The sequence below is a fragment of the Argentina anserina genome, chromosome 3 (assembly GCF_933775445.1).
Source record: "Argentina anserina chromosome 3, drPotAnse1.1, whole genome shotgun sequence".
Lineage (NCBI taxonomy): Eukaryota > Viridiplantae > Streptophyta > Magnoliopsida > Rosales > Rosaceae > Argentina > Argentina anserina.
Window position 1 is genome coordinate 1,489,711 of NC_065874.1, and position 13,924 is coordinate 1,503,634.

At 37.5% G+C, this 13,924-nt stretch overlaps 2 protein-coding genes and 1 pseudogene across 3 annotated transcripts; all 3 read right to left on the minus strand.

The window, feature by feature from the left end:
• Positions 1–1,045: 1,045 nt before the first annotated feature.
• Positions 1,046–4,012, minus strand: LOC126789551 (G-type lectin S-receptor-like serine/threonine-protein kinase SD1-1; annotated as a pseudogene).
• A 1,591-nt stretch (positions 4,013–5,603) lies between these two features.
• Positions 5,604–9,532, minus strand: LOC126789552 (G-type lectin S-receptor-like serine/threonine-protein kinase At1g11410). The gene is made up of 7 exons (XM_050515744.1): positions 7,716–9,532; positions 7,403–7,531; positions 7,155–7,291; positions 6,776–6,986; positions 6,358–6,595; positions 6,081–6,243; positions 5,604–5,921 (listed from the first exon to the last, which is right to left on the minus strand). Exons 1-7 carry the CDS (start codon positions 9,019–9,021, stop codon positions 5,616–5,618), a joined length of 2,490 nt encoding a protein of 829 aa, XP_050371701.1. The 5' UTR covers positions 9,022–9,532; the 3' UTR covers positions 5,604–5,615.
• Positions 9,533–9,944: 412 nt separating this feature from the next.
• LOC126787655 (G-type lectin S-receptor-like serine/threonine-protein kinase At1g11410) lies at positions 9,945–13,243 on the minus strand. 2 transcript variants are annotated; one of them, XM_050513545.1, is made up of 8 exons: positions 12,985–13,191; positions 11,876–12,901; positions 11,663–11,797; positions 11,301–11,500; positions 11,014–11,224; positions 10,625–10,862; positions 10,360–10,507; positions 9,945–10,272 (listed from the first exon to the last, which is right to left on the minus strand). In XM_050513545.1, exons 1-8 carry the CDS (start codon positions 13,055–13,057, stop codon positions 9,976–9,978), a joined length of 2,328 nt encoding a protein of 775 aa, XP_050369502.1. In that variant the 5' UTR covers positions 13,058–13,191; the 3' UTR covers positions 9,945–9,975. The 2 variants fall into 2 exon arrangements, with proteins under 2 accessions (XP_050369502.1, XP_050369501.1); XM_050513544.1 differs by having other exon boundaries at positions 11,876–13,243.
• Positions 13,244–13,924: the final 681 nt, after the last annotated feature.

Consider the following 13,924-nt stretch of genomic DNA (forward strand, 5'->3'; position numbering starts at 1 on the left):
TTCTTGCATGAAAGAAGCTCCAGGCTCATATATCTATCCCCGTCTTGGCTTTGTTCAGCATGCATTGCTTGTGGTATTATTAAGATGTTACAAGTATGCCATGAGATCTTCACGTACAGTTCTATTAGGACGTACGTGATTGTTTTAGTCCTTGATGACAACTTTTTGTTGTTTGGCATTTTGTCATAGTGTCACAGTGACCTATAGGTCTTCATAATTTCGGTCTTTCTAATTTTGTTTAGTTATTAGTTTTCTTCGAGAGGTTTTAGTTTGGTTCCCCTTTCTTGTCGTTTAGTTTTTCTTTATTGTTTCAATAAGGTGTTTGTATGAAATGCAATGCTTCTCTAAATGGGCCGAAGCTGAATACAATGCTTGCTGGGCTATATGTCCAGCCCGTCAATTCCAGCCCGTTAACTACAACATGGTCCTTCACTCCTTCACACTCCCACTCTCACCACTGCGTTTTTGAGCTTCAGAGCTTTCTCTACTCTGTGATCATCTGTCATCCTATTTTTAAACCAAAGTTTTATTTCTGAACATTCAAATTTCAGAAATCTAAAACTTTTTTTTTCAGATTAGGATTCCAAAGCTGTAATGGGATTATCATCATCTTCTTCCTTCAGGTATTTCTGTCATCTTTTGCAGTTTTGTTTCTATTCTGATTGATATAAATACGGTTCAATTACGATTTCAATTCAGGGTTTTGCTCCAGTTGTAGTTCAAAATTCGATTTTGGGTTCAAAATTGAAGCTTGATGTAGTTCAGGGATTGTTTAATCTATGGAATGTAATCTCATATGATTATAGCAAATGCTGTCCCAGAAATTGATGTAAAAAAGAAAATTTGGTGATTAAATTTCTTTACAGAGAATTAAAAATGGAGACTTTACTGTTACCTTACCCACAGAGAATTAAGAATTGAAGATTTAGTAACTACTGCTATGCAAGTTGACTGAAGTGTATAAAGAATTGAAAGTTGAATTGATTGAAGTACACAGATGTAATGGAAGGAAAAAGATATTGAGAATGATATATGTCCTGCCGCTTTAGCGGGCTTCAAGCATGGTTATTGTTACATTATTTAGAGAAGGTCCTCTTCTTGGTGTTTCTTGTGAGTTTGGATTGCTGGAATGTAATATGAATGCAGGTTTCTGAGGAGATTTGAGAGGTGTTTCTGTGCCCAGCATGTAAACTACTTCTGACATTGTTGGCCGATCTGTTGCAGATTCTTGCACGCACAGTAGCCCGATGTGGATGCATCTCGAAACCTCATGAGCAGGATAAGAACTTAAAGATGGATCAAGTGCACCCAACGGTTGTCCCTCTTTCCACGTATCCCAAACCTGATGCGATCAAAACACCGTTTAGAGCAAACATTTTGAAACTGGTAAGTCTGAATTGCATATACTACATTTGGGTGTGAGTGTGTTTATAGCTATACATATATTTATACATACCTACACAATATACATAGAGAGGCTCATAGTGCTTAAAAAAATTTGCTTACTTCTCCGATCAAATTGAGGGAGGAAATTCCAAGATTTTGGTCAGTGTTCCTCTTGCCACTGATGATCTCTAGCAGTAGAAAACCAAAGCTAAAAACATCAGATTTTGTTGAATATCGCCCTTCCTTTGCATATTCAGGTGACATGTAGCCACTGCAGTAACGAAATAGATAAACTATTGAGAAAATCGCGTATTGTTTCATATGAACTGACTATATGCTCTTAGTTCAAGGTTCCTATTTACTCTTAAGTATTTAGTACTTACTATGTTCCAATCACTCTGTTTGTATTTGCTTGGAGTTGGTCTTCCCCAATCATTTTAGCCAGTCCAAAATCTGAGATCTTTGGGTTCATTGTGGAATCCAATAAGACATTGCTAGCTTTTATATCTCTGTGAATAATCTTTAATCTTGAGTCTTGATGGAGATATAGGACCCCTCAAGCAATTCCATTTATAATGTGAAAACGGTATTTCTAGTCCATTGACAAGCTTCTATTTTTATCTAACAAAGAAGAATAGATGAAACCTTCAATCAAAGAATTATACAGAGTTAGGAAAACATAGGTATTTCTTCTCTTATTTGTTTATGCTTGACTTCAGCTATAGCCATCTAATTCCAGATGAGATAAATCAGTACTTCTAAATTAAGGGGCATACCAAATATGAAAAAGTCTAAACTCTTGTTAGGCAAGTATTCATAAATTAACATCTTCTCTTCTGAATTGATGCAACAACCGAGAAGCCTAATCAGGTTCCTGTGCTGAAGTTTTTCTATCAGCTTGACCTCAGTTTTAAACTTTTTAAAACCTTGTCGGGAGTTCTTTGATAATCTTTTCACAGCAATCTCCTCTCCATTAGCTAGTAGGCCCTGTGTGGTTTGTCCTGCCTTTAGTATGATAATTTCAATTATTAATGGAAAGGACAAATACTTACCAATTTGCCCCTGATGAACATTTGTAGATATAAAAATTTAAAATAGTGATGCAAATGACCAACCAAATTAGTTTTGCTCGTTTCCAAGTGATTAAAGCCTACAGGGATCTTACCTTGTACATTGGGCCAAATCCACCTTCGCCTAGCTTGTTAGCAGTGGAGAAATTGTCAGTGGCAACAAGAATGCTCTTTAGGTTAAAAAATTGCAGGTCTTTGTGATTTTAACTTCCATATTGCTTCGTTAGAGAGCCTGCAGAACAAAATGAAGTAGAAATGTTTTAAGTTGCTGATTTACAGATTATTTACTATTAAGTTATTTTCTAATAATTTATCATTGTTGGTAGTCATCAAGAAGAAGTTTCCTTACCTTTTGTTCCTCTATACACCCCGAAATGCAAGAAGGATCAAGAATATCATAGCAATGGGTGGGAATTACAAAATCAACCACATGCCTCTTTTGGCAAGGAACCTCATTGACTTCTTTGTGTACTTGGCTAAAGAGTGGGAAAAACAGCAACACTAAATCTCACATATTTTACATGCATCAGAACTAAAAGATATGCAATGAGAGATCACTGTGGCTTTTGTTTGGAATTATGGATTTGATTTGATTTAATGCATTTGGATTCGGAGATCTGAATCCAAGTACAGGAAACTCATTAGCAAATAGATTACCTGACACTATCGCATCAGCGCGTATGTACAGATCTTGTCCTTGTCCTTGAGAAAACTGAGTTGTATCCAATAAATCTCCATACCATGTCATGCATCCGCTTCCCTTATTTCTCACATCCGAAATGGCATATGCCAAGCACGAGCAGTTACTCAAACATTTCTGCTCACATGCTTCCATAGTCAAATTGATGTCCAATTTTATTGTGGAGGTATCTGGAACCTTCATGTTTTGTATCTTTACAAACCTCTCTCCATTCCTACACATGGATGGAGCGTCTGGCTGCCTCTTGCACCCACCTGATCCTTCTCTTAATCTCCATTCCTCTGGGGAGTTAGGTTCATATCCTGGAAAGCATGCACATATGAACCAGCTAGCAGTGTATGCCTTACAAACACCCATACTTGTCACAGACATCTGTTTGTGACCACAGTGTGACCCAACCTTGTTGCTGTCCCTTCCAAGCTAGCAGTTGAAGTGACCTGGATTCGTGTATTTCTATTATTGCAATTATTGAAGGTTCAAGAACAACAAATTTTGTAGTAACCTCATCTTTGGTGTTCACTAATAAAATACCAAATGATATATTCTTGATTACTCTGTTCATATTAGGGAATCCATTCCAGTGAAGCCCATCCCAGTGACCTGACCACCACCACTTGGCCCCCTTTTTGTACAAGACTGCCTGAGGAGACCCGCCGTGTTCTATTTTCACTGAGAAATTTCCACTCCCTGGGTCATGTTTCAAGTTCTAGGATGTAATAAGTATGGTCTTACCCTGTTTCGCCCCAATTTTCATGTTTGCTAGAAGAATATGTGTAGGATGATCAAAGCTCTGCCATAAGACACCACTCTCTTGGTTGACTAGCTGATTGGCCAAAACAAGATATCCTGAATCCATGTGGCAGAAACATTGGTGGACCACAGAGGAAGGCCTTGAGTGGTGTTATGAAGTAATACAAGATCTCCTTCATTACTTATTGTGAGGATTCCTGAGGTATCACTGACAGGATTGTATCTGTTAGCTACCCAAAGAACTTTGTTTTGCGAGAACTTATACCAAATACCCACATAGCGGTTGCTTGATGTGCCGGGACTAAAGAATCCGAGCACAAATGCCCCGTTTTTAGAGATAAGAAAGTCACCGTCTTTGATGGATTGGTTAAAGGTGATGGTCATGCCCAAAGAATTGCACAACTGGAGAGACAGAAGAGGAAGAAGAAGCAGAAGCAATGCATTCAGCAGGCCTTTTGCAAAATGAATAATTGCTTATCACCAGACTGAGATTGGGGATGTGATTACTGTATTTATTGTTCATCACTCTGTGTTCTTCTTATTTTGTTTGCTTCTCTTTCCATATTCCTTTTGTGGCTGCTAGATTATATAAGTGTAATTGCAAAAGTTGAATCTGGATAAGACAATGGAAGACTCATAGCATTTGGTCCAAAATGTTTGACTTTAGGAAATTTAGAACTGTGAGAATGGTCTGATGTGATATCTGGTCATAACAGGTTATTGACCTTCCACGGAAGACCAAGATTTCATGAAGTTTAAACCACAGTTGACCATACTCCCTTCCACTTCTACTCAAGCAGCTCTGCACTGCACCTGTTAAACACTTTGTTGAATAATGAATATCTAAGTCAATATTCCCTAATCATATTTTATTTTTTGGTCTTTATAGGCATTTGACAGCAAGCTGGTGGCTACAACATATAGGACAAAGATTTTGCATTAATGTCTGAATGTCAATAATCGCTGCTCAGCTCTGCGCAAGTGTTAATGACTTGATCAAGGGGTCGTTCGGTTGTTCTATTTGAATTGAAAAGCCAGGTGAATCTCACTAAATCCAACTGTTGTTTGTCATTTTTTATTTTTTATTATAGGTTTGCTTCTTGGTCTTCAAACCAAACAACATGCTGGAGCATTCAATTTGTATGGGATTTATACACAGAGATGTTGTTCAGGTACTTTCCTGTACTGTATCCTCTAGTGAATGAAATACCATTAGGTTTTTACTTTTTGATAATAACCGGAGATTGGAGAATGAACCGTGCTGTGTTTATATGTGTATTGGATCATGATCTTCTTCTTCTTTCAGGTATTCCTGTTTTCTTGTTTTAGTTCTCTTCATCCAAGTCACGGTATAAGCATTGGATTAAGATTTCAGTTTAGGGTTTTGCTTAAGATGTAGTTTAGATATGGTGTTCAAATTGAAGCTTGAAATTAGTGCTCAGGCATATTTATGGAGGTATTAAATCATTATAGAGTTATAACAAATGTTGTTCTAGATATTGATGTAAAAAAGAGAAGTTGAATCACAGTATTAAAATTTGAAAATTCAGTTGAAAACTGTTACCTCAGTGACTAGTGCAATGCATAGGTTCATGGTTCATACATTATTAAGTTTGATAATGTGTAAAGATTAAAAATTTGAGTTGAATAAAGTACATCAGACCTTTGAAAAGCAAAGAAGGGTTGAGAATGGTGTATCCCCTAGGGTTTTAGCGGGCTTCAGGCATGGTTATTGTTACATTATTTTGAGAAGGTCCTCTTCTTAGCATTTCTTCTGAGTTTGGATTGCTGGATTGTAATATGAATGCAGGCTTCTTAGGAGAAGTGAGTGGTGTTTCCTTGCCCAGCATGTAAACTACTTCTGACATTGTTGGCCTATCTGTTGTAGATTCTTGCACGCATAGTAGCCCGATGTGGATGCATCTTGAAACCTCCTGAGCAGGGTATGAACTCAAAGATGGATCAAGTATTCCCAATGCTTGTCCCTCTCTCCACATACCCCAAACCTGATGCAATCAAAGGGCCATTTTAGACTAAACATGTTTCAACCTGGTGAGTCAAATTGCTTATACCATATAAATTTACATAATATATACATGTGTGTATATGTATGTATGTGTGTGCCTTTTATAAACTCTTATGTGTATACATATATTGGAGGTTCATACAGTTTATAATTTGCCTACTTTTCCAATCAAATTGAGGGAAGGGCTGTCAAGATTGTGGTCGGTATTCTTCTTGCCACTGATGATCTCTAGCAGTAGGACACCAAAGCTAAAAACATCAGATTTTGTTGAATATCGCCCTTCCATTGCATATTCAGGTGACATGTAGCCACTGCAGTAACAAAAAATGAGATAAGCTATCAGGCATATTCCATATTGTTTCATGTGAAATCACTATATGCTTTTACTTGTCTTTTTTATACTCTGTCAATTTTTAAGTACTTACTATGTTCCAATCACTCTGTTTGTATTTGCTTGGAGTTGGTCTTCCCCAATCAGTTTAGCCAGTCCAAAATCTGATATATTTGGGTTCATTGTGGAATCCAGTAAGATATTGCTAGCTTTTATATCCCTGTGAATAATCTTTAATCTTGAGTCTTCATGGAGATATAGGATCCCTCTTGCAATTCCATTTATAATGTCAAAACGGCCTTTCCAGTCTATTGAGAAGCTTCTACTTCTATCTGACAGAAGAAAACCTGAATGTTTCAGCCAAAGAATCAATAGAGTTAGAGTTAGGATAGCAGATATATTTCTCCTCTTATTTATTTATTTGATTGTAATTTATTTATTTCGTTAAAGCTTTCAATTGTAAGGTTAGATAAATCGGTACCATCCAAGTATACATAAAGTAAGAGGCATACCAAATATGAAATAGTCTAAGCTCTTGTTTGGCAAGTATTCATAAATCAGCATCTTCTCTTCTGAATTGATGCAACAACCAAGAAGCCTAACGAGATTCTTGTGCTGAAGTTTTGCTATCAGCTTAACCTCAGTTTTAAACTGTTCTAAACCTTGTCCAGAGTTCTTTGATAATCTTTTCACAGCAACCTCCTCTTCATTAGCTAGTCGGCCCTGTGAGGTTCATCCTGCCTTTAGTTCTATAATTAAAAATAGTTAATGGAAATGACAGTATATATAAATATATATCACTTTTGCCCTGCTGAATATCTGTTTACCTATATAAATTTAAATTATGTGTTTTCTTCATTTCTGAGTGATAACGTATCGATGGATCTATACCTTATACACTGAGCCAAATCCTCCCTCCCCTAACTTGTTAGCAGTGGAGAAATTGTCAGTGGCAACAAGTATGCTCCTTAGGTCAAAATATTCCAGGTCTTTGTGAGTTTTACTTTCATAATGATTCGTGAGAGAGCCTGCAGAGAAAAATTGAAGTAGCAAAACTTTGAGTTGCTGATTTACACAGTGTTTAGTCATACTCTTTTAGTTAATCATTGTAAGTAATCATCAAGAACAAGTTTCCTTACCTATTGTCTTCCTCCTGAAACACCAAATTCTGATAAAGATCAAGAATATCATAGCAATGGGTGGGCATACGAAAATCAACCACATCCCCTTTTTGGCAAGGAATATCTTTGACTTCTTTCTGTACTTGGCTAATGAATGGGAAAACAAAAGCACTAAATCTCACGTATTGAACTTTCATAAGTGTTAAAAGATATGGACTAAGAAATCATTAAGGCTTTTTTTTTTCTTTTTTTGAAATTATGGAATATCAGCAATTTGATTTGGATATCCGAATCCAAGAAAAATAAAATTTTCATAAAACAGCTTAATTACCTGAAACTATTGCATTAGCGCGTATGTAAAGATCTTGTCCTTGTCCTTGAGCAAACTGAGTAGTATCCATTAAATCTCCGTACCATGTCATGCACCCGCTACCCCCATTCCTCACATCTGCACTGGCATAAGCCAAGCACGAGCAGTTATTCAAACACAACTTCTCACATGCATCCATAGTCAAATTCATGTCCAATTTGATTGTGGAAGTATCTGGAATCTTCAAGTTTTGTATCTTTACAAAGCCTTCTCCATTCCTACACATTGATGGAGCTCCCTGCTGCCTCTTGCACCCACCAGACCCTTCTCTTAATTTCCAATCCTCTGGGGAGTTGGGTTCATATCCAGGAAAGCATGCACATGTCTCCCAGTTAGCAGTGTATGCCTTACAAATACCAAATGGACCACACCTACCATACTTGTCACACTCATCCGTTGGTGCTGACCAGATTGTGGTCCAACCTTGTGGCTGTCCCTGCCATGCTAGCTGTTGAACTGATCCAGATCCGTCAATTACTACTATTGAGACAACTGACGGATCAAGAACAAACCACTTTGTAGTAACCTCATCCTCGTTGTTTACAAAAGCTATGTCAGACACAGGAGTGTTTCTTTGTTTGTTCATATCAGGTAATCCATACCAGTGAAGCCCATTCCATGGACCTGCCCGCCATAACTTAGTCCTATTCTTGTACAAGATTATCTGAGGGGACCCATTTGGTTCTGTCCTTAAAGGGAAAATCCCAGTTCCTGGGTCATCTTTTGAGTTCCAAGATGTGAGGAATATGTTCTTACCATGGTCCATCCCAATTTTCATGTTAGAAATAATAACACTTGTTGGATAATCAAAGCTCTGCCATAAGAAGCCACTCCGGTTGTTGACTAGGTCAGTAACCAAAACAAGATTTCCTGAATCCAGGAGCTGCACCATAGTACTATTGTTACTTACTGGTCTGACAGAAACATTTGTTGACCACAGAGGAAGGCCTTGACTACTGTTTTGAAGTAGTACAAGATTCCCATCACCATTAATTGTAAGGATACCAGAGGTATCATTGACAGGATCATCTCTGTTAGCAACCCACACAACCATGTCTTCTGAAAACTTGTACCAAATACCAACATAACGGTGTCTTGTTGTGCCAGGACTAAAGAATCCTAGCACAAACATTTGGTTTTCAGACACAAGGAAGTCACCATCTTTGATGGATTTGCTCGAAGTGATAGTTGTGTCCAAAGATTGGCAAAGCCGAAGAAGAAGAAGAAGCTGAAGGAATGTATGCAGAAAGTCTTTTGCAAGATGCATAATTGCATTTCATAAGTTTGCTAATGGACTTGGTTCCTGAATTTAAGATTTCTCTTCCTCGTTTTTTTGGTTTATATAAAAGTTATATTTATTAGAGGCTGCTAAAGCAATTCTATGTGTGAGAAATTGAAAACACTGAAAATGTTCATGAGTCAGACTTGGTCATGAGGAGGCGGGTTTGGTGCGTGTATTGTATGATATCAATCATTTTCAGAAGAGCAAAGTTTTTCTGAGAGCAACACCATAGTTGACATGAAAAGTTTTGTGCAGAGATAACCCTTAATTCTAGTGCTAAGAGCAACTTAACACCAGTTAAAAGTATAAGTTATTTAAGTCAATGATTGAATGAGTTGAATTCCATATTTTTTTAATTAAATTGTTCAATTAAACTAATCATATAAAGTTTTCTGTAGTACTTTGATTCAAGACGGGGGATCTGAATTCTGCAAATTACGTAGACCAGGATTTCAATTTCAGAATGCCAATTTATCCACTCAGCTCTGCACAATTTTTTCAGTCAGAGTGAGTTAAGCAAATATGAATCGGTCTATCTGAACTGAATCGTCTGGTGCAACTGGTTTTATTTTTTATTTAACTATTTTATTACTTTTTTGTACCCCAGTTTTCTGTAATTTATTTTAGCAAATTTCAGCTTGTTTGTTTATTATTATAGGTTTGCACTTTGGACTTCAAAGCAGTGGAGGCACTCTAGAGCTATATTCAATATGGATGGGACATGAAACTTTTTTGTTTCTAAATAGATTGTTGACAAGGTAATGTGCTAAATTCTTTCTAAATGAACTACAAACAATTAATTTGTGGTAAGCTTAATAAAGACAGGAATATCAGCTGGAACCATAATGAGCCCCCTTGACAAAACATTTTATGTACAAGAATTATATTTGAGCATGTTGAAACAGTAATTTCGAAATTCATTTATAGAATTCTGGAAACTCAACGAGCTTCTATTACTGTAACAGTTACATCATTTACAGAAGAAGCTCCTCTAGATGTTGAAGAATCTGGGGCACTACTCTTGAAACTAAATGCTGCCTTTTTCGGACTTTGTACAGTAGTTTCATTCCCCAGCATGAATACAACCTCCGACATTGTTGGCCTATCTTTTGCATTTTCTTGCACACATAAAAGCCCAATTTGGATGCATCTCATAGCTTCATCAGTAGGATATGACTGACCCAATGATAAATCAACCATGTTTAAGGCTTTCCCTTCTATCCACAAGTCCCATATCTGTAATGGTTTTTCGCATGATATTTCAATTGACTGTTTATGAGACAAATTTATCATTTGAAATCAAAGAAATATCTGCATACTTACTTGTCCAACCAAATTCAGAGAGGAATCTTCAAATTGGAAATTGTTCTTCTTGCCACAAATGATCTCTAGTGCTAAGACTCCAAAGCTGAAGACATCAGATTTTGTTGAATACAGTCCATCCATAGCATACTCAGGTGACATGTAACCACTGCAATAGCACAACAATGGTAAGCAAGTTTTATCGATTCCATCTCCATTTCATTTCTAAATCATTTGTTAATGTTTAAGGCTTAGAATTGAGAGAGTTAGAGAGATAAATATATACTATGTGCCAACAACTCTGTTTGTATTTGCTTCGATTTGGTCATCTCCAAACATTCTTGCCATGCCAAAATCTGATATTTTTGGGTTCATTGAAGAATCCAATAACACATTGCTTGCTTTCAGATCCCTATGAATTATTTTCAGTCTCGAATCTTGATGAAGATATAGAACTCCCCTAGCAATCCCAATAATAATTTGAAACCGCTTTCTCCAGTCCAACAATGACCTTCCGTTTTTATCTGAACCAGAACATAAAAGCTGTGTCAGATAATGCATGGTGAAAGTGCATCCAGATCAATTCCAAGCTTTTCGAGATTGCATGTGTTATGTGATACATGATGACCGTACGTGTTATGTGATAGTATATTGCAGCTTGTAGAGATAGCATACCAAAAATGATCCAGTCCAAGCTTCGGTTTGGCATGTATTCATAAATTAGCATTCGCTCTTCTTTATCTATGCAGCAACCAAAAAGCCTTACAAGATTTCTGTGCTGTAGTTTTGCAATAAGCTTTACTTCATTCTTGAATTCTTCAACACCTTGTCCTGAATTTCTTGATAATCTTTTGACAGCTATTTCCTGTCCATCAGGTAGATTTCCCTGAAAAATCACAGTGCAGACTCGAATGTTATGAAAATTTCTGATGACTGCGATAATAATGTATCAGGGAAAATACCTTATAGACTATGCCAAAGCCTCCATGTCCAAGCATATTAGCAGAACAGAACTCCCCTGTCGCTTCAACTATTGTGCTTAAATCGAAAACTGGTAAATCTGCCTTTCCTTGGTCATCAACATCTTTTTCATTTGGCAAGTCTTCACGGCTTCTTGAACCAGAAAAGATATCCTGCAGCAGTTTCGGCTGTCCTCTTCTTCCTGTTCCACTCACGACAGATTTTATAGATTAGGAAGTTTCAACCAGCATCCTCTAGGAAAAGGTTTACAAAAGTGGTTGACATGCACCTCAATTGAAACTTGAGCTGAAAAAAATTTGGATGATGAATTTACAAGATGGGTGAAGGGTAGATCTTTTCATACCTTTATTCCTCCTCCTAACCCAACATAAAACAGCAACAATGAGAAATGAGGTAACAGAAATTGACACTCCCAATATAGTAGCTAGTTTCTTATTGTTGGCAGATGACTCTCCTCCTGACTTCTGTGTATTCTGAGCTGAAAATACATATAAAAGAATCTACTTAGGAATAATCAAACTAGTTTTCTCAAGCTATACCTCAGTAAACAGAGTACCTGAAACTATTGCATCAGCTCTTACATACAAAGCTTCCCCTCCTTCTGTAAACTGCTTCGTATCCATGAGATCTCCATACCATGTCATGCATCCAGTCCCACCATTCCTCACATCTGCGACCGCATACGCCAAGCACGAGCAGTTTCTCAAACACTCTTCCTCACACGCTTCCAAACTCAAACTCATCTCTAATTTGATTGCAGAAGTATCTGGAACCTTCACATGATCCATCCTCACAAACCCTTCGTCATTTCCACACATGGATATTGACCCCTCCTGCCTCTTGCACCCACCTGATCCGTCCCTTATATCCCAATCTTCAGGTGAGTTGGGTTCATATCCTGGAGAACATGTACAATTGAATCCACTAACAGTGTAAGGATTGCAATTCCCAAATGGACCACACTTTGCATAGCTATCACAAGCATCCATTGGTGCTGACCAAACTGCAACCCAGCCGTGCTGCGGTCCTTGCCACACTAGCTGTTGTATCTGTCCAGACCCATCTACCATTATTACAGAGTGGATTGAAGGGTCAAGAACTTTCCATCTCACTGAAATTTCGTCTGGATTGTTCACAAAACTAATGTTGAACACATTGTTCTTGGTCATTCCTGGTATACCACCCCATTGAATCCCATTCCATTGACCCGACCGCCACCACTTTGCCTCATTCTTGTACAGAATTAACTGAGGAGATCCATTTGGCTCCATCCTTAAAGAACAATTACCAGTTCCCGGGTCATTGTTTGAATTCCATGAAGTTATATACCGATTGATGCCTTTTTTCCTGTCCACCCCAAGTTTCATACTTGTAAGAAGAATATTCGTAGGATGATCAGAGCTTTGCCACAAAATGTTCTGGTTCTCTTGAACCAAAACAAAGTTTCCTGAATCCAGTAGCTGTGCTGCTACAGTGTTGTTACTTGATGATGAGACAGAAACACTAGTTGACCACAGAGGCAGGCTTAGACTGTTGTTTCGAGCCAGTACTAGATTTCCCTCGGAACTAATTGTAAGAACTCCTGTGGTATCATTAACAGGGTTGTCTCTGTTAGCCACCCAAACAACCAAATCTTTCGAAAACTTGTACCATATACCAACGTACCGGTTGCTAGAAGTGCCGGGGCTGAAGAATCCAAGCACAAAGGTTTCATTTTTCGAGAACAGCAAATCGCCATCTTTGATGGAATGATCAAAACTGATGGTGTCTAAAGAAGTGGAGATCTGGAGAAGGAGCTGAAGCAATAATACTTTCAGCAGACCTTTTGGAAAATCCATAGTTGTAAAGAACAGATCATATGCTCGTTGCTGAAAGAAGCCTTATGTTGCCTGAGGCATAGGGTGAGGCTAATCACATTCAGTCTGTGTTTATTTAAAAATTGATTATGGACCACCACAAGGTCCAAATGGGAGAAAATATGGTCACAGAAATATGATAGTTTAGTATGCAATAGTGCACACTCACCCTTTAAGACTTTAAAACTTAGTCTTCTAGTCAAAAACATATGCAAAACTTTTAGTCTTTACCAATACGTCTAATATACCTATCAATATCACAAAGCTTGGGAATTGATGGAAGAAAATGACTGCATTTCTAGAAGGATCATCAAACATGGAACGTTGTCTTTTGAATTTCTGAAGAAATCTGAGATCATGGTAGCTGTCATCAATTTTTTTGTACTGTTCTGCTTTTACAGCTTGAAATCCACTTAGGAATTTTCTCACCAAATTAGATGCTTTCAACCACTGGTGTATTGGTTAATCACTTTTGAACTATCATACCTATTTCTCAGTAGTGGCCTGGGTCTTAGAAAAATCCAATCTTTAGACAAATTAGTCACTGAAAGTCAAGGGGGTTGGTATCTCCCTTTCACAATTATCTTAAGCTAATCATGAACCCTTTAAACTAATATCTACTATTGAACTCTTACAATATCTATTTGATTATTGCAGGAATATTTGCAGAATGAATTCCTTTGATGGATAGGCTCGTTCAAAGATTGGTCCACTGTTCCTGGCTAGAAGCCAGTAAAGCAGAAATGGTT